Source organism: Neopelma chrysocephalum, unplaced genomic scaffold (genome assembly GCF_003984885.1).
Source record: "Neopelma chrysocephalum unplaced genomic scaffold, ASM398488v2 Primary Assembly neopelma1_62, whole genome shotgun sequence".
Lineage (NCBI taxonomy): Eukaryota > Metazoa > Chordata > Aves > Passeriformes > Pipridae > Neopelma > Neopelma chrysocephalum.
Genome location: NW_020897719.1, coordinates 3,411,509 through 3,431,949, shown reverse-complemented (window position 1 = coordinate 3,431,949; position 20,441 = coordinate 3,411,509). Strand labels below are relative to the sequence as shown.

Below are 20,441 nucleotides of genomic sequence, written 5' to 3'. Positions count from 1 at the left end.
ATACTCTGCCTTCTGATTTTTATGTGAGACAATGTATTTCTAAAAAGGTAATAATATTACAGCTGTGAGAAAAATCTAAGACAAAAATATGTAATGGATTTAATACTAAATTCAAAGAATTTCAAATATTTATCAGCCAGAATTGATACCATAAAATACCAAAAGCAAAATTAATATCTCTTCAGAAATATAAAGATCAAAAAAATAACAAGCTTTAAGAGACCCATTTAGCAAATTATAGATAGCAGCAAATCAATCTAAGGTGCAGTACAGACAACAACAGCCTTTTCACTGATTTCTAATGGCCTTTGGATTAGGCATTTAATGAGTTCAAATGAAATGAATGACTTTTACATGAATGGACAATAACACAGATGCCATGGTTTGGTATCTGAAAGGATACTTGCATTCACTTCTGGAGTTGTGATACCTTTGGGAATCTTCCATCCACCAAATCTTTTTCATTTGTAATATAACAGAGCTTACATATGACCCTGACATTTTACTCTTTATTGCTTATTGAGATGTAACCAAAGGCAACCAAAGGGAATCAGACACAAGGGATCTATTAAATCATTTGCCAGGAAAAAGGCTGCGTTTATAGTGACAAAAAGCAGAGAATTAATTATCCAGAGAAACCATTTGCAACTCAGTGCATGGGAATAACATGATAGCTAAGTATATCGCATAGCATCTGCATATGGTAACACAAAATATAGGAAATACACATACTAGCACTGCTGAAACAGTAGGGAAATATATTTATGCAGTGCATTTCTGTGGCTGGGTTTTGGTAGTGGGGGGGCTACAGGGGTGGCTTCCATTAGAAGCTGCTAGAAGCTTCCCCCGTCCTGTGGAGCCAATGCCAGCCGGCTCCAGCACAGACTTCCTGCCGCTGGCCAAGGCCAAGCCAATTAGAAGTAATAGTAACGCGTCTGCGATAACATATTTAAGAACAGAAGACTGTTGCGCAGAAGAAAATTGCAGCCAGGGAAGAGCAGAATGAGAACATGGGAATAATAATGTAGACACCAAGGTCAGTGCAGAAGGAGGGGCAGGAGGTGCTCCAGGCACCGGAGCCGAGGGCCCTGCAGCCCGTGGTGCAGACCATGGTGGGGCAGCTGTGCCCCTGCAGACCATGGAGGACCATCGGGGTGCAGAGACCCAACTGCAGCCCATGGAGGAGCCCATGCTGGAGCAGGTGGATGCACGAAGGAGGTTGTGATCCCATGGGAGGTCCAGGATGGAGTGGGGTCCTGCCAGAGACTTGCGGCTCATGGAGAGGGGAGCCCACACTGGAGCAGGTTTTTCCCAGGTAGGACTTGTGGCCCCTGTGGGGGACCCACGCCGGTACAGCTCACTCATGAAGGACTGCACCCCATGGGGGAGTGACCCATGGGACAGCACTTTGGGAGGAACTGCTGCCTGAGGGATGGACTCACACTGGAGAGGCCCATCAAGGACTGTCTCCCGTGGGAGGGACCCCACGGGAGCAGGGGAAGGACTCCTCTCTCTGAGCAGCAGCAGAAACAACAACTGACTGTAACCCCCATTCCTCGTCCCCCTGCACCGCTGGGGAGGACGAGGGAGAACATGGAAGGAAGGAGGGGTGGGGGGAAGGTGTTTTTAAGACTGTTTTATTTCTCACTCTTTGGCTCTTATCCTGTTAATAATAAATATAAGTATTATCCCCACTTTGAGTCTTGTTTTGCCCATGAAGGTAACTAGTTACTGACCTCTCCCAGCTCTTATCTCTACTCATGAATTCCTAGCTATTTTTTTTTCTCCTCTGTCCAGTTGCAGAGGAGAGTGAGAGCAGCTTTAGTGGGTACCTGGTATCTGGCCAGGGTCAACCCACTACAGTCTTTTTGGTGGCCTGTACAGGGATGACCAAGGGGATATTTCATACCATATGACATCAAACCAGATATAAAAGCTGAGGCAAGGAGCAGGACCAGAGGCACTCATTGTCTCTGATGGCTGCCTGCTGACAACCGTACACGTGCTGGAGCCCTGCTTCTCAGAGAAGTGGCCAACCATTGCTGCTGTGGTGGTTTGAAAAAGGCTTTTCCTCAGGAGGTATTGTTTTTCATACTGGACCAATTAACAGCCTGTACGCTCTTGTGGAAGTTACATGCTCACAGAAACGGAAGAGAAGGGGTTAATTTTGGACTGCATGGCTAGAAGCAGAAGCAGCCATGCTCTGAGGGTGCTTGGTATGGCCCAGGGCCGGGGGGGCCTCTGCCCCCTGTCTCCTGCCAGCTGGGCCAGGAGCAGCCAGCCATGCAGTGGAGCCCCACCCCCCAAAACCAGTGACCAAGGAGGACCCTGAAGGATCAAGGAAGGCCTCCGGGTCGAATTTACTCCACTTCGCAGAGATGGGGGAGAAAACCGACAGCAAAATGCTCAATCAGAAACCTGCGACCAACGGACAGACAGCACCAGAACTGAGCCAGTGAGGGGTGGTTGGAGCAAGCCAAGTTGTTCAGCTATGAATTCTGAGGCGGAGGCAGCCACAGAGCAAACTTCTGCAGAGGAGTAGCCTGAGCTATCACAACAGCTCAGAATAGAGAGGCCCCCTGCAAAAGGTTGGCAGCACCAGTTAATCGGTTGGAATCAATTCTAGGGTAAGAACTAAACTAAGAACACTTAAAATTCTTTTACGCCGAGGAGGAGTGAAATCTTCGAAGAAGCTCCCCGAAGGCTCGGGCTCAAGGGAGCCGGGATTTCCACGAAGTAAAAACAGGGGATAAAGACAAAATAAGAGACACTTAACAGTGCCACAAGAAATTAATTTAGAAGAACTGTAGTTTGAAAGTGAAAAAAAGGACTTCTCCTTTCTTCTTGGACGCTTTTTAAAAGAAAGGAGAGACTTAATCTAACGTAATATATTATTTTACTGTAGAAGAAGTAGTTAAGTTGTTATATATACATATATGTATGCAAATACAACTTGTAAATATTTCCCTTCCCCTAATACCAAGTTGTATGTGTCTGAAAACTTCTTCCCTTTCACATTAGAACAAATCCCTTTAAATTGGCCTTTTTGAAATTCCTGTGTTTTTCAAATCACCACAGCTGCTTATGGGAAGTAGAGATTAACTGCTGGCTCCTGCTTTCTGCGCACACATGCTGCCTTTGCTTTCTTTTTTTGCATAAATATAAACTGCCTTATCGCAACCCACGATTTGTGTTGTTTTCTTTTCCCACCTTACTCTCTCCCCTGTGCTGCTGGGAAGGGGAGGGATGGAGCGGCTGCGTGGGCACCTGGTCTCCAGCCAAGGTGAACCCACCACAATTTATTAATACTATTCCTTGGATTTAGATCAAGTATTAAAGCACTTTGTTGTTATTACCTAGCATACATCTGGAAGTTCTTATTATTTGCTTCAATAAAACTAATCAGAGGAAACACTGGAGTTCCTGACTCTCCGCTCTAACTGTAGCCATACCATGCAAGTGCAGTTCTTACAGCCATCCGTCCAGGATTCAAACTCTCTGTAAGTCGTGCTTTTCATTGTGCATGTCCTTTCACAGTAGCACTGATCCAGCTTGTTCATCCTCTGTTCAGCTTGAGACAACTGTATAGTTCACAAAAAAGTTTTGAATTTTTAAGTTGTTTTCACCTTAGTAAAAACACAATTCAAACTATCTCCCTTATCATCAAGAATGCAGATGAGAGAATACATGTAGGGAAATGCAGTCAAAGACACTAAAACAGTTATTGTTAAATATGATTAAACCATCAGTCATTCAGAGATGGAAATTAAGAAGTAAGACACAATGCACTTCATCTTTCTCATCATCATCACATCAGGGCCGTCATGAAACAAAACGAGTAGGTCAAGATGGATACAGCTCCCTTATTTCTCACCTTTTTATGTGTGAACTGATCAAGAATTTTGCTCTACATTAAGTCCTTCCAGACAGTAGGTTAGAGGGCAAAAGACCAAAACCTGAGTAGAGTGGCCAATTTGCAAGTAAAGCTCAAAACCAACATGTTAGCAATTGTTTCTGCACTTCAGCCAAAGCATTTTTAACATTTGTGTATTGAATCAGTCAGGTAATAGCATTCCTGCTGATATCTAAAGAACTGACATTTAAAATCAGAAGACTAGTCTATTTTCACTGGCAGACACGAATGGGTTTGGATTCTACAGGAAAGAAAGAAGAAAGCCCTGCTTTGGATTCTTAATTCCTTGCCTTGCATGTATTTTGTCTGAACATGCCTTTGGCAGCTCAGGCCTAGAAAAGTCTTGGTAAGTCTTGCTGCAATAAACCCTATAAACACAATTACCTATTTCATTATAGGTTTATTGATTTATTAGCTTAATAGAGTTTGGATATCTCTGAGCCCTTTCCTTGCTCAGGGATTTAGATACTGTTTACTATTAAAATACACAATTCTATAAAAATATTAAAACACAAGAAAACTCTCTGAACTGGAAATCTGTATGTAGAGATGCTAGGCATGGCTATATAAAGATATAACATACCATGCAGGGATGTTTTACACACACTCATGTGCACATCCCCATATAAGCATGAAAAATCTACAAAGACAGCAATTTAGGATTGATAGTCCTCATTTATCCCATGACTTGAGTCCTCGCAAACATTACCTTAGCTGATGTTTTGGCTAAGATGTCTTGCAGTTCCATAATTTTCTGCACAAGTCCATGGAAGTCATTACAAGTTGGGCATGCTAGAATAATAAAATCTGTGCTTTAATCAAAAACCAAACAAACGTATTCACAATAGGTTCAATCATGCCAAAGTTGACAACCAATACACTTAAAATTCAAGGGTTTAAGAAAGCTTGTAGGACAGAAAGAAGGCACAAAGAACACCTTTCATTTTACGATACAAGAATAGACTTACTGCGATTAAGGTCTGGGCATTGAGAAATAAATCCTTGAGGCATGACAAGTAATTGTACATCTTGCATTATGCCCTATGTGTAAGTGGAGAGGAAAAAAAAAGGATACATTATTTTTACCTGTCAAAATTATGTTTTCCATTCACCTTGTAAAACATTAAAGTCCACGCAGAAAAGCTACCTGATAAAAACAACATTTATGAATAAAAAGCTTCTTGCCTGGTCCAATTCAGTCATAGAAAAATAAACAGAAACTAAAACAGATAGATGTACAGACATACTGAATAATTTTTAAAGACATGAGATTAAATGTCAAGATATAATTATGTGGTAAGAGTTTGGTGGGTTTGAATTCATTGTTGTTTTTTTTAGACACAGCAGAAAAGCTTGAAAATGACCTTTAAAAGTAATTAAAAAACAGGTGCAGTTTCAGTTACTTTTAAATGAAATGCAAATTTTTTACTAAGCTACAACTCTTAAATAGATCTGAAGATTAAAGAAACAAGAGTCAGGAAAAATACATTTATGTCAATCCTTAATGATTTTGTGCTGGTTTTGGCTGGAGTAGAGTTAATTTTCTTCACAGTATAAGCCTATGTTTGGGATTTGTGCTGGAAACAGTGCTGATAACACAGGGATGTTTTAGCTATTGCTGAGCAGAATTTACACAGGAACAAGGCCTTTTCTGCTTTTCATACCGAACCACCAGCGAGGAGGTTGGTGGTGCAAAAGGAGCTGGGAGAAACACAGTTGGGACAGCTAACCCCACTCGACCAAAAAAGGGGTCATATCCTGGATGATATGCTGTAATGCACAGCATTTAAAGCTGGGGCTAGAAGAAGGAAGCACGGGACATTCAGAGTGATGGGTGTTTGTCTTCCCAAGTAACCGTTAGATGTGATGGAGCCCTGCTTTCCTGGGGATGGTTGAACACCTGCCTGTCCCTGGGAAGTGGTGAATGAATCCTTTGTTTGGCTTTGCTTGTGTTTGTAGAGTTAGGTAAATCAAAACTATCTCAAACTACAAGTTTTCTAACTTTTATGCTTCTGATTCTCTTCCCCACCCTCCAGGTTAGGGAGTGAGCAAGAGTTGTGCCAGCTGGGGTTAAACTACAACAGATTTTGATGGGTATCCTTCCATAAAGCTTGCAGAATGCTGAGAAACTACATGTCTGTTACACAGCTGAAGAGCTGCATGTTGGCAAGAACTTAGGGAAATTTTAGCATGAAATTCAACTATGATATCTGGAAAGGGATGGTCTCACCAGAAGAATAGATCCCATTTACATGCATCTTAGTCATTAAGATATAATTAGTAGCCAGCTTGCTGCTCTTCAATAGCAAAGGTCAAAGAGCAATTCGAAAGTGAGACAAGAACTGTGTTATGATTACGGAAGCACAAACTGTTTGAGGTTGGGAGGCACCTTCTGAGATCATCTACTCAAACTCCACTGCTCAAGCAGGATCGGCCACAGCCAGGTTGCCCAGGACTGTTTCTAAAGGGCTTTTGAATATCTCCACAGTAGTCTTACTCTGACCAACCCCACAGTAGAACCGGTTTTTTATGTTCGATGGAATTTCAGGTGTTTCAGTTTCTATTGCTTCCTGGCCTTTCAGTGGACACTATTGAGAAGAGTCTGGATCCCTCATGTTCATTTCTCCCCTCCCAAATTCAGGTATTTATACATATTAACAAGATTCTCCCGATACTTCTCTTCTCCAGGCTGAACAATCCCACCTGTCTCAGCCTCACACCATATGAAAGATGCTTCAATTCCTTAATCATTTTATTTAAGTTCACTCCTTTCCTTTCAGGGAATGTATACCTTAAAATAACCATGTGCAATATTCCTCTGTCCCAGCCAAAAGGTTGTACCCAAAGGCAAGTCCATGAAAGGCTTCTCCACAACTCTTTCATAAATTCTGAAAAGGAAAGGAAAAGTATAGTCCCAAGATGTTATCATTCAATTTACCCAGAGCTGGAATATTCAAAGTGTAACAAATTCTTGTAAAACAACACTCTTTACTTACTTATTGCAGTCCACGTGTAAAATCAAGTGAGAGGCACTGATTGCTAAGGAAAGTCTGTGCCATTTATCATCTGCCAAAATGTATGGGAATACTTCTGTGTGGGAGCGATGACTGCCTGAACGATAATGCAACCTGATTTCATTTCGATGACCACTGCTTTCCAGCTCCAGGTACCTGTATCATAAATGCATCATCATGTCATGGACCATTTTTATCAGCACAGCAACATTTTACATAAGCCATCTTGTCATCATCATGCAGGAACTATTTAAAAGAGGGAGGAAAAACAAGCAAGGAGATACAAAGACAAAAGCAGACTCCTTCCAGATTTCCACTGCATCTTTCTTCTCAATGACAAATAATAGCAGGTTACAACTTTCATGTAAGTACATAAGATTTCAAGCCAAATGTTTTTTCTTCTAGCAACACTATTTTCCAGAACATGATCTGATTGCAAGTACTATGCTATTATGAATAGTTGCCTCATATCCTGAAAGCACAGTAAGGATACTCTGAAGGCATGAATGCATAAAAGACAACTCCAAGTTTTGCAGTAGGGACATCATTAGCAATTACCAATCAGGGAAGTAAGGACTGAGATTGAACCCTGCTTTGCTTGCTTTCATGTGTACTGTTACATCTCCTTTTATTTTTTGTAATAAAATTTCTCCAAAGAAACATAAAATCAACAAATGCTAACTCTTCAGAAAAATTTATATATATGTGTACATATTTGCTTTGTTAAATAAGTATGTGTATTTGTGGGGTGGGTGTGTGTATACATACAACTATATATGTATGCACATATATATATGTAAATATGTATATATATGGTAAAAACCCAGCAGTGCAGCTGTGCCAGAATAAGTGTACCCTACACAAGATTTGCAGATTGCAAATTCAAGCTTTGATGGCGAAATTTTAGCAGCTTAATTTTAAAAGCACTCCGTAACAAACTTAGTTCTTAAACAGGCTGGTCTCTTGCATGTTGGAACTCTTCTGGGAAAAAGCTTGACAAATCATTTGTCTTTTAAAGTAGTAAGCTTCTCATTTTAAAATTCCCACAAGAAAATACTTTTTACACAGGAAAGGAAAAACAAAATGGAGTTTCTCTAAAAATCATACATAACATACAGCTAAAAACCAAGGAAAATGCAACGTATGTGGTGAGATACACAACAACTGAGAGAATGGACAGTTCATTTTTGTCTATTTTTGCAGTTATATCTGCAATCAGGTATGACAGTGGCTTGTAATCTGAGTGCACATGTTCCAGGGTGATGTCATTTACTTAAACAGGCTATCTATATTAAGGAATAGACAAGATAATGAGTACAGTTTTGGGGAGTGAAGTTGAGACTAAATTAAAACTATCTTGTACAATCATTATCTCTAGGAAGAGAGGCTGGGCTCACTGTACAGCTCTCCTTCCTTCAGAGTGTTTCACAGCGGAACATGCGTGGCAACAGCACAAAAACAACTAGTCTTTTGCAAATCCAGCAAAGGACAATTTCTTCTTCATCCTTAGTATTAACAAAGAAGTTAACTAATTTCAGATACAAATTTTATAACTTGAGACAATTTACCTTCTCATGGCCCAAAACCAATTTTTGCATTGGCAAGAAGTGGAAACTAACAGAAGGCCAGGCTGGAAAAAAAATGGGCAGTAATTGCAGGACATCAGTCAACTTAATAACCTCCTTCATAACTCAAGCTTCAAGGATAAAAATAAGGTCACTCCCAACCTAACAGAGAAGGGGAACATTATAGAATGGGACTCCTCCAGCAACTTCTAACTTCCAGTTGCAGACACCAACTGGAAAACTAAAGGCAGGGATATCTTGAAAAAGGCTTCCTGGTAGAACCAACAGCTATCTACTCATTTGAAGTCAATGACAGAACTGATGCCAGCACACAGAGATGCAGGCAGGCAGGGAACAAACTACACCTGTAGACACACAGTCAGTACAGAATGTACTCGTGTTGCCACTTATGCAGGTAAGATAATGAATGAAACTTGGCTTTGCCAATAAAAAGAAGATATTGCCGTACAAATTTCACAACATAAAAACTGCTGAAAGAGGATGCTGACAATCGATGATGCTGTAATAAGCAAGGAAATCTACCGACACAAAGTTGTGCAAAAACTGTGGACACTTGGGATTTTGTTTTAATGGTGATTAGTGCACTGTTTTGATATTCACAGACAATTTCTTGTTCTTCCATTTGGTAAACTAACAAATATAACTCCCTTCTAAAGGAGAAAATATGCATCAAAGTGAAAAAGAAAATAATAGCCATTAGGAGAATTAGTAGGAGAATAATTTACGGTTTATTAATAATCTGTAGAGGCAGCAACAAAACACAATGAGAAAAGCAAGTGGAATGATAGCCAGAACAATATTGGTTTCAGCTTGAACTAATGCCACGATGCTGAAACACAGGGAAGTGAAAGTAAATAATTTCCACCTAATTATTTACAAAATACTGTGCTTGCTATTTCACTTTTCTACATCTGTTTAACTGCCTGGACTTACATGGCTCTGTCTCAGTCTCATGAGCTTCAGGAGATGGGACAAGCCTCAGCACTGACAAACTCATTACGGGTGAAAATGCAAAGTTTGCCCACAGTGAGGCTTCTTGTTCCGTCTGTGAGGCTGTAACACTTGGGTGCACGCTTTCCAAAAGTTTTGAAGAGTCTTTGAGAAAGTATACTAAGCATTAACAAACACACCTGGGTTTTAAAAATTCATTTCTGGTGACAAAAATACTCTACACTTCTCTGTACACTCAGGATTACTAATCATTAGAGAGGGAAAAGAGGGTGATTTCAGTTCCTAAATGACTTACTCTCAAAGGAAACAATAACTGCATTGTACTGCAGTCTTCTCCTAGACAAGAATTTCATTACTGAAAAGCTTCAGGGGAACCTCATCAGCTGAGTCACTGGTTCCTTGTCCACACCAGCCCAGCACAGCCCACTCATCACAGGGAGAGCAGCAGCCAAAGATGTCCCATTATAAATATCACTGATGCTTCTTCCAACAAGCTCCAAGGTGCTCTTCTATGCTGCAGAAGGCAAAAAGCTCTTGGAGCGAAAAATAAATCCCAATGAGAAACACAAAAGCAGAACCTGCTCCCCACTTCTAATGTCCATAATCTCTGTGGTTGTTTAATCAATACCAGGGTATTTGATTTTAACTTGCAAAAAACCACACACGCATTGGGTTAAACTGATTTAACTTTGGAGGGAGATCATACATGCTTAGGTGTTACTATGTTTGACATGCGGAGAAGAAAATGCCAACCTGGAAAAAAAGGTTGTTACATCTCCATAGATCACTCTATGCATGCACAATCATTGCAAAAGCAGCAGCCAAGACCACCACTGCAGATCAGCCACTCTACTTGGAAACCAGCCAGACTGCGATTCCTTACATACTACGGATGAACCTGTCTTTGTAAGAGGAAGAAATTTGTTTCAAATGCCCCAGAGGAATTTGAGACAGAAAACAGTGATGTGTTCTCTGCTGCCCAGCACTGATCTATTGTAACCGCATAAGAGCTGGGAGTCAGCAGATCTGCTCAACTGTCAACAGATCAGCTCTAATGACCATCCTGGCAAAGGGCACATGATCACAACCAGCCCGGGCAGGACCTGCTCTTTGGGCTGTGACAGACCAGCTCAAGGGAGACTGTGGAAGTAAAAGTCAGGATGTACAGCAAAACGCTAGAGATTTAGGAGGTGGTCCTGCTGTACACAGTATCAGTCTTTGAGAAGAGGGAGGTATGGCCATTCCAGCTAACAGCCAGCGTTGGCAATGCTAAGTCTTTGATGGTTCACTTGTTCATTTGACATCCCTGCTCACACAACAAATGCACAGTGTAACTGCCCACACTTACTCCAGGCAACTAATAATTTTAACTTCATTTTACAGCATGCAGACAAATATTTTAGAAGCAAAGGCAAGATATCATGTCTGTTGCTTATTAATTTATTACAGGGTCGTTTTTTGGATTTTTTTTTAACTTTTCCTACTTAAAGTTATAGGTATAGTGTTAAAAGAGTTCTTCATGGCTCTTCAATCTGCACCAAAAAGAAACACCAATAAAATTAAAGAGCAATATGTACTTAAGAAAAAAATTGAAATCCTTAGTTCCATTACATACAAAAATATCTTCATTTGAAGATTTTTATATGAAAGTTCTGGCTTTTTTGTTAGGTATAATTACATAAAACAAAAAAAGAGATCCTATTCAGTAGACCCTACTCATTGCAAACTATGGCTACAATAGCAGTAACTTATTCTGCTAGGTGTAGATTATGAAGATGTAAAAGCAATTCACGCAGCACCACTACCACATTCAGCAACGCATTATTTGCTGTTTTCCATGATATGATGACTGGGCAGTCAGGAGTGTGAGCCTTATTCTTCTATTTGGAAGTAACATTAAGCATTTTAAAACATTAACTAGGAGTTTTTACAGCTTGGTGCATCCCCTAGAACAACATGGCATCAAAATATCCCCAGATGGATTCTCATTTTTTCAACCTAAATGATTCTATGATTATATGAAATGTCAAGCGGTAACTTCATTTTACCTGTAAAAATATAGTTCCCACTTCTTACACTACTTCTTGACCCTACTGGCTTTGCCCTTTTTCTTGACTATCTAGAGTTCTACCGAGGAAAGAAAAGATTGGCAGTTTTGCCAGAGAGTGAAAAATTTAAAAATGGTCTTTATTTTTCTGGGTAAGTTGGTAGAACTTATTGCAAGTACACAGCGGGCAGGAAAGCCAGCAATTCCAGTTCTGTCCCTTTCTTTTGCTGAATACAGTTTTAGACCCAGATTTGAATTTTCTGACTTAGGATACTTTTGTTCAAAAATGTTGATTCATTCATTAAAACCAAATTTTTTGACAGAAACATTATCACAGCAAAGCTTGTGGGATGTAGGATGAAATGCTTGCTAAAATGAGAGAGAGAGAAAAATCTAAGATTCTCTGAAAGACTTTCTCAAATACTCTTTAAAATCACGGTTATTACCTACACAGCTCAAAATCAGAAGAGGGTACTACCCATATTAACACAGAATGCACAATCAATAGGACAGTTAAACCAGCCTCTCAGGAAGACTTGATGGGGTTTTTCCATTACATCATATTATCAATAAAAAACAGCCAGGTACAAGAGAAATCTAAATTCAGTAAGTTGTTGTCAAGCCCTATGCCTGTATTAATAAATAAAGCCAGTAAGGCCCATTCCCTGGTCCTGAAGATAAATATGAACAGTAGCGTTCCACTACAACTCACACACATATTGGTGCTCTCTCACACTTTTTCCCTGAAATTGGTGGGGTTTTCCACACTGCCTGGTGGGAACAGGTCCTGGCCAATGCCGCTCCACAAACTGCCCTGACATCATCTGCAGGGGAGACAAAAGCATGCCAAGGAAGATGCTAACAATTATGCAAAATGAACAGTAGGCCAGTGCTCCAGCCTGGGTACTGTTTGGTTTACTAGCCCTGGCCAGGCGCTGCCAACAAAGTTGCATCACCACTGCATCAAGTGGGGCCAGAAAAAAACCAGACAATGACACTCCTCAGGACACTTGTCTCAGATGGGAAAAAAAACAAGTTCAAGTCCCTGCTCCAAATCAGGCAGAGTAGAGATTAACCATGTGAGGAAAACACCTGGGCTTCAGCCCTCCCAGCCAGAGAGCTACTGATCATTCTGGCATTTACATCTCTTTTACTGTTTATTTTCTTCCACCACAAAATGGCCAGCCACTTCAGCTCTGTTCCAGCACAACACTGCTCCTTGCACTGGATAGCTATGGAGCCCAACTGGGGAGGAGGGAGGTGCATTCCTAATGTGCTCAGGCACTGGAGCCCAGTGCTGGAATATGCATGGAGGAACACCCTCCTCGTTGGGATGTTCATGGGAGAGAACAGCCAGGCAAGAAATGACTGGAAGGGCAGACAGATATCATCCACACACATGCACCTGCACAAAGTACTACTGCACAGCACCATACCTTCTCCCCAGACAGAAAGAAGCCACAGCGCAAGGGAGCAGCTAGGAGAGTGAGGTTGCAATACCACAATATGAAAGTGAAGGCTAGGAAACAAACATGTGAGACTGTTCAAATCCTTCCCGTCAGTGTCCCCCTCAGTGTCTGTACCTGATTCAAACTAATAAAGCACATGGGACAAAAAATGGATGTCAATAAGATACTGCTTCTATCACCATCTTGCAGCCCCTCATCTGATTTCAGTGGGACTGCTGGGAAGCCCTTCCTGGCTTTGAAGTCAAGAACCTGCCTCTCACCTGATAGATCTCTCTGCTTACTTCGCAAAATTTGAGGTCAACTCTGCCTCTAAGTCAGGGAGGAAAAAATCTTCCCCCCCTCGCAGACTCTGAATAGCATCTGCTGACTTTAGTGCTATGATTCAAAAGTCCCTGGCTGTAACAAGAACAAGATATCCCAGACCCTCCAATGCTACTGCTGCTACTGGCTCCCAGCCAGCCTTCCCACAGTACTTAAGGGAGGAGTCAGGAGCCACAAGCAGGAACTGAGGTCCCACCAAGCTCTTCAAAGCACAGCAAGAAAAGCTAGGTGGCCAAGAAGGCCAATGGCATCCTGGCCTGGATCAGGAGCAGTGTGGCCAACAGGTCCAGGGAAGTGATTCTTCCCCTGTACTCAGTGCTGGTGAGGCCACACCTCAAGAACTGTGTCCGTTTCTGGGCTTCTCAGTTTGGGAAGGATATTGAGGTGCTGGACCAGGTCCAGAGAAGAGCAACGAGGCTGGTGAAGGGACTCAAGCACAAGTCCTGTGAAGAGAGGCTGAGGGAGCTGGGGTTGTTTAGAGTCAAAAAGAGGAGGCTCAGGGGAGACCTCATCACTCTCTACAACTCCCTGAAAGGAGGTTGTAGCCAGGTGGGTGTTGGTCTCTTCTCCCAGGCAGCTATCAGTAAGACAAGAGGGCATGGTCTTAAGCTCTACCAGGGGAGGTTAAAGTTAGATATTAGGAAGAAATTCTTTACAGAGAGGGTAATCAGGCATTGGAATGGGCTGCCCAGGGAAGTGGTGGATTCTCTGTCCCTGGAGGTTTTTAAGATGAGACTGGATGTGGCACTCAGTGCCATGGTCTAGTAACCACAGTGGTAGTGGGTCAAGGGTTGGACTTAATGATCTCGTAGGTCCTTTCCAACCCAGCTGATTCTGTGATTCTATGATTCTATTCTTGTAAAAGGTGGCTTGGTCTTGGAAAAATTCAAACCTGATATTACAGCACATAGTCCATGTCGTTCCTGTTTAAGCCATGGATATGAAATCAAATTCCCAAACAAGAAAATACTTTTTTAAACACTAATTCTTGCCTTTGAGCAATTGCTCTCAATCCTCTCATCTCTCTCACTAACCCCATTTATCAATATATTTATTTCCATTTTGTTTTCACTATCACACAGTCCCAGGAATATCAGTCTTGCCTATCTGAAGCTTCCCCTTCTACTGAAAAAAAAAAAAATGAGGGAATAACTTTCTCAGATCAAACACTATAAAAACAAATGGCACAAATCATCCCTCTCTTTCCCTTTCTTAACAAAGTTTATCCAAGGAGAGCAAGAGGACCATAAATAAAATAAGCAACTTTCTGAATTATGTATTAGTAAAAGAAAAAGGCATTTTCAACATAACTCCTCCTGTTTCCTACCCCGTAAGAATACAGTTTTCTTTGTTATTTACTTGTTCATAGAAAGCCTTTCAAACAACAGCAGAAGAATAACAGCATCTGTCAAAACTCACATTTCAGCTATTTCAGTGGTGGTTTAGGAAGGAATAATCTTTTGTCTCTTATTCAAAAAGGCCTGTCACTAGTCTCAATTCAAGTAAGAGGTTCCAGGTGTATATGAGCATTCTGGAAGAAGTTCTCAACCAATTCACCCTGGTTAGTTGGCACTGGATGATTTACATTGGACAGACTGGCCTCACTTGATTAAAAAAAGTTACACAATAGTGTTTTCAAGATGCATGCATTACAAGAATTTACACACTATCAGTAATTTTTTTTTTTGTCACAGAGTATAAAGTAAACTGAAGAAGAAAAAAAACAAACAAACAAACAAAAAAACCCCCAAGCAACAGTGACATGGTGTCAATCAAATTTATAATAACTTTCATAACCAACAGTTAAAGAAATAGGTCATTCCTAACATCATGAAGACATTAAACTGAGTATAACACAGAACTGCTGCTTTAGAAATACTTCCACCCAACTCCATACTTGGGGATAGAAGTTAATCTCCCCAACAAACAGAAACAAGAAACTTTTCTCTTTTGGGATAAAGAGCCCTACCAAGCTGTCAGTATCTACAAAGAGAATCCTTTGTGCCAAAGAATCTTCTCATGCACTAGAAAAGCAGTGAATGAATGAAAAAAAACACCTTTTTTTTGACAGCTTTGATGAAACCTGCAACCTGTATCAAAAGAATAGAAGACTAACATCAGAAAAGTTTTATATCACCACAGAAATTAAATTCAAAAGCAATTTATGGTTACGAACAAATTCCAGAGGGTTAATGACTATCATCAGACCAGTAAGAAACAGCCACTAAGATTTAAAACAAAAAAACCACAATACAGAACACTATAACTCTCCACTCTTCCAACAAAGAACATTATGGAGTGGTTTAAAAAGCAGAAATAAGCTACTACTTCTTTTGGCACCAGGAACAGGCACATATAGCTTTAATGTTCGAAAATGAATCCCATATTAGTCTTACCTAACGTCTGCTCTGCAAATTATTGCCTTAACTGGTGATTATTGGCTTAAGCAGTAAATACTGAAAGCCTTTCTCAGTGTAACATGTTTGCAGCAGATTTTGTGGTGTCAGAGAGGACTCTTCACACTGCAGTCCAGAAATACTGATACTCATGTCAAATGCAGAGAACATACAGTTCCACCTCTATTTTAATACAATGATCAAATGAGAAAACAAAATTCATGCATCGGGAATTCATCTCTGGCAACTTATCTCCTTGTACACATAAATCAGTAAGAGAGAAAATGTCACAGATAAGTTCCTCCAACATACCGAAAGAGGTCTGAAACTACTGTACACCCCATTTGACAGCAGATAATCAGAAGACACCAATCACTGTGAAAACAAATGCTAAGTAAGGCAGAAAGTGAATAAATTCGTAGAAGTACAAATTAAGTATAGAGAATAGCTGTCCATAATATTCTATTGATTTCAGTGCTCTGTTTCAGGATATAAAAAGCACTAATCAAAGGAAAGAACGAGTAAACTACAATCCCACAATTTCCTGCTTTAAGGGCCCTAATATGCAGTATCTCAAGAGACAGGAATATACCATTAGTTACATAAAGCTATCTAACACTAAGGGAAAAAAAGATTTATTATATCTCTCCACTGCTGATGATTAAATGAAATTATATGATGGAATAGTGAGACTTAACATACATTACAACCCCATCGCAGATTAAAATCATCTCTCTGTTGACTGTTCCTTCAAGAAGTAGGTAAGACAAATTCAGAAGTGAGGAGGATTATACAGCTTAAACTGAAAGCTGAGAGCAAACACACAGCAATCAGTGTTTAACATTGCTTCTACTCAGACTTAAGGCATCCCTTCATTAACACAATTAAACAGTCACTTTGTTACTGTGAAGTACAATGCATTTTAGGCAGGACACTGTATGTGGTCAAGGTGATGCTCTCAAGTTAAGAAAACATTCATGACTTCTCTCTTTCAGACATATGCCATACATAAATCTGCCATATATAAAAGATGCATTCAGCTGCCTGAAATTCACCTGAACTATTACTGACGTGTAACTTGGATTCCCTGATGCCACAAGAGCTTTTTTTTTGAAAGTATCAACCTCCACACTGTACCCAAAACTACCACTGCCCGAACTCCTTGGCTGCTCTAATCAGAGGGGAAAAAAGCAATGTCTCTGGAAATGTATGAGCAAGTTAGAAAGAGACGGTTAAAAGTATTGTTTTGGATTCTTTCACTTTAGGTTTATTTTTAAATATTTTAATATATTAAATACTAGAGAAAAGCATAATTGTTATAAAATGGGAAGTCAGTTTTGATACTCAGCTAGGAAAAGAAAAATAAAACTATTTAATTGAGTATGAAAAGATTACTACATTTGCAGAACATCATTTCAGGAGCTACTTTTTGTGGTGACAGCAATAGCCCAGTCTCAGCAAACGCCCAAGCCTCAGACTTACATGGAGAACTTTTGTATCTCTCTGACAGAGCAAAAACAGCATTCAGCATGATGCTAGAGAGCAAACTTTGTGAGACCAGTCCTGTCAACTTCTTAAGACCCAAAGCCTTAAATAGTTGCATGATCATATCTCAGTGAAAGTATTTATGATCCTCAAAATGGAACCAGCAAAAAAAGAACAAAAACAATCACATAAAACTAGACAACACAGACTGAGTCAGTAAATTTTGAATCATGTACACTATTTTAAGTCTATAAAGAAAATCAGAAAATTAAAAAAAGTAACTACAATTTAGGAAGTGCTCTCAATTGCTGTAAACTAACATATTTGCACAAAATTCCCTAGACCCATGCAAAGAGGATGAGTTTTAGCTCTGATTTATTTTCAAAAACATATAAAATGTTTCCTTAGCCACTGAATAAACATACCTGTTTCCACTTCTTAAACATTTTTATTTTCTGGTACCTTAGAAATTCTTTTACCCTAGAATCATTAGTTGTTATGAAACCTCTGTAAAATAAAACATGAAAAGTTACTTGTGTGATAACTGACTATATCCTTCAGTTATTGCCACCTTCCTTACCAGCATTTAACTCCTCATTGCAGAAAAGTATGAGCTAGTACTAGGAATATAGCCACCAGGCAGCAGTTCAATACTAGCACAACATTTTTTGACATCAGCTAGGGCAAAGGAGTGGAGCCAGATCTGGCATTGCTACTTCTCCTACTAACTATGATGACTGCACAAAGACTTCACAAGAAGTTGTTTAAGAACTAAAGGACTGTTACAGACAAGTCCTTGGTCAGAGGTGGGCAAGGTCAGAGATGGAGATCCAGACCTGAAGCAGCAGCTATGTAATGTAAGCCATCCAAATGTTTCTTTTTAACTTCTACATTCTCTTGTCTTTATTGTCATTGATCATAATAAACCATTAAAACCATAACTCCAGGAGACTCAGAGATTCTACCCTGATTCCAGTATTATCCACACCTAAGTCAGCCTTCATTTTAGCACAGTTAACCTGAACAAGCTCTACTACGGCACACAGACTTCTGTACATCCCAGCACAGAATAGAGCAGAGTGTGTTTATTAAAAGCCTAAGGGCACATCTAATATAATAGCCACAAGTTCTTTCTTTCAGAGTAATTTTATACCTGCTGAAGATAATGAAGATATTTCCTGACTTTAAGGGGATCAGATTACATCTAAAATTTTTAAAACAAATTCTTCTAGTTTCTTTTTAAATGGATCACCCAATATTCTCCCAAAAACCACAATGAAATATTCACAAGCAGATTGTTCTTTAGCTACTTCTACAAATCTGACCTAATGAATGACTATTTGCCTAATTAAGCTAGAAAAGTTTTTTTCTTCTTTTTCGATTATCCAAAGGCTTACAAGGAGACCCAAAAACGAAACATAAAGGATATATCCCTACAGAAAAATTGTAAGAGGAAATATTAAGATAAAGAGGACACAAATGGTGGCAGGAGTTTTTTTCACCAAGGCACAAACTAGTTATTATCTTCATTTTCATAGCTCTAACATTGTAACATTAGAATAAGAATAATAATAGTTTTCACAGTTAAGAGAAAAAGGGTCCCAAAAATGTTCAGCAGTGCCACTAAGTTACACATCCACAGTTAAAATACCTACACACATAACATAGACCTGATTTCAACTAGAAACCTTGACAAATGCTCTCCATTGATAGTGGAAAGATAGTTCAGATTTCAATATGCAGATAAACAGAAGATCACAGAATCAAAGAATCACAGAATCAGTTAGGTTGGAAAAGTCCTCTGAGATCCTTGAGTCCAACCTATGACCAAACACCACCCTGTCAACTAGACCATGGCACTAAGTGTCACATCCAATCTCTCCTTAAACACCTCCACGGATGGTGACACCCTGAGCAGTCCATTCCAATGTCTAATCACCCTTTCTGTGCATACATTCCTTCTAATATCCAACCTAAACCTTCCCTGGCACAGCTTGAGGTTATGTCCTCTCATCCTGTTGCTGGTGGCCTGGGAGAAGTTGCCTGGGGGGGCCGACCCCCACCTAGCTACAGCCTCCTTTCAAAGTAGTTGTAGAGAGTGATAAAGTTACCCCTGAGCCTCCTCTTCTCCATGGAAGCCCAGCTCCCTCAGCTACTCCCATAAAACTTGTGCTGCAGACCCTTCACCAGCTTCACTGCCCTTCTGTGGACACACTCCAGCACCTCAATGTCCTTCCTGAATTGACGGGCCTGGAACTGGACACAGTCCTCGAGGTATGGCCTCACCAGTGCCAAGTACAGAGGGACAATCACTTCCCTAGTTCTGCTGGCCATGTTATTTCTGATACAGGGCAGGATGCCATTGACCTTTTTGGCCACCTGAGCACACTGCTGGCTCATGTTCACTGGCTGTTGACCAGCACCCCCAGGTCCTTTTCCACTGGGGACCTTTCCAGCCACTCTGTCCCCAGCCTGTAGCACTGCATGCGGTTATTGTGGCCAGGAAAGGTTTTCTAGCAAACATTGCGAACATTTTGAGTAAAGTTCTCTGTCACTCATGGGGAGGCATAAACCCATAACTGGAGGATTTTTTTGCTTTTTTTAAACTGCTTGCCGTGTTAAACTGGTGCAGAGGTGAACATACAGGGCCAGGCTTTGTGAATCAGTGTAGCTATATTGACATGACGCTTTTATACCAGCTGATCATCTGGTCCTTATGGTTATGAATGACAACAGAGAACTGCCTTTTCATGCCCTTGGTGGCAAGAGACACGTAAAGAGTAACATCTGTTCCCCTTCCCTTAGCTGATTTGGACTTGTGAATTTTTATGAATCTGCACAATATGGCTATCCAAACACTATGAATATTTGCAAATGATGTGCTACACGACAATATTGCTCTAATTTATGTTCAATTTTTTACTGCATAAATACATATACTTTTATTAGCCAGCATACAGGTATCAGTACTTACCTGTGATCTAAATGATGAATAGAGAGAATAACCCCTGAATTCAAATGGGCTTGTTTTAAGGTCACAAGGATTGTGAATTCATATTTATTTCTTAACTTCTGAAAAAAGATTTCAGCTGTTTCTGGAGATGCCTTAACGATTCTTGAAGTATCTAAAAAAAAAAAAAAAAACAAGAGGAAAAAACACTCAGTATAAAATCTTACTTTACTTTATATCCTCATTCAAATAGCTTACAAAACAACAAGCTATTTATGAGAAGCACAGTTGAACAGACAGGCAAAAGCA

The 20,441-nt window shown here is 40.2% G+C and overlaps 1 protein-coding gene across 1 annotated transcript in view; it reads right to left on the bottom strand.

The window, feature by feature from the left end:
* The window catches only part of NELL2 (neural EGFL like 2), a 152,252-nt gene that overhangs the window by 112,848 nt on the left and 18,963 nt on the right, over positions 1-20,441 (bottom strand). Inside the window, exons 3-8 of the mRNA XM_027682182.1 lie at positions 20,157-20,307; positions 6,910-7,083; positions 6,705-6,801; positions 4,882-4,954; positions 4,623-4,705; positions 3,453-3,581 (exon numbers count right to left, since the gene is read on the bottom strand). Of these exons, the coding sequence (XP_027537983.1) occupies positions 3,453-3,581; positions 4,623-4,705; positions 4,882-4,954; positions 6,705-6,801; positions 6,910-7,083; positions 20,157-20,307 (707 nt within the window). The remainder of the gene's footprint in view (positions 1-3,452; positions 3,582-4,622; positions 4,706-4,881; positions 4,955-6,704; positions 6,802-6,909; positions 7,084-20,156; positions 20,308-20,441) is intronic.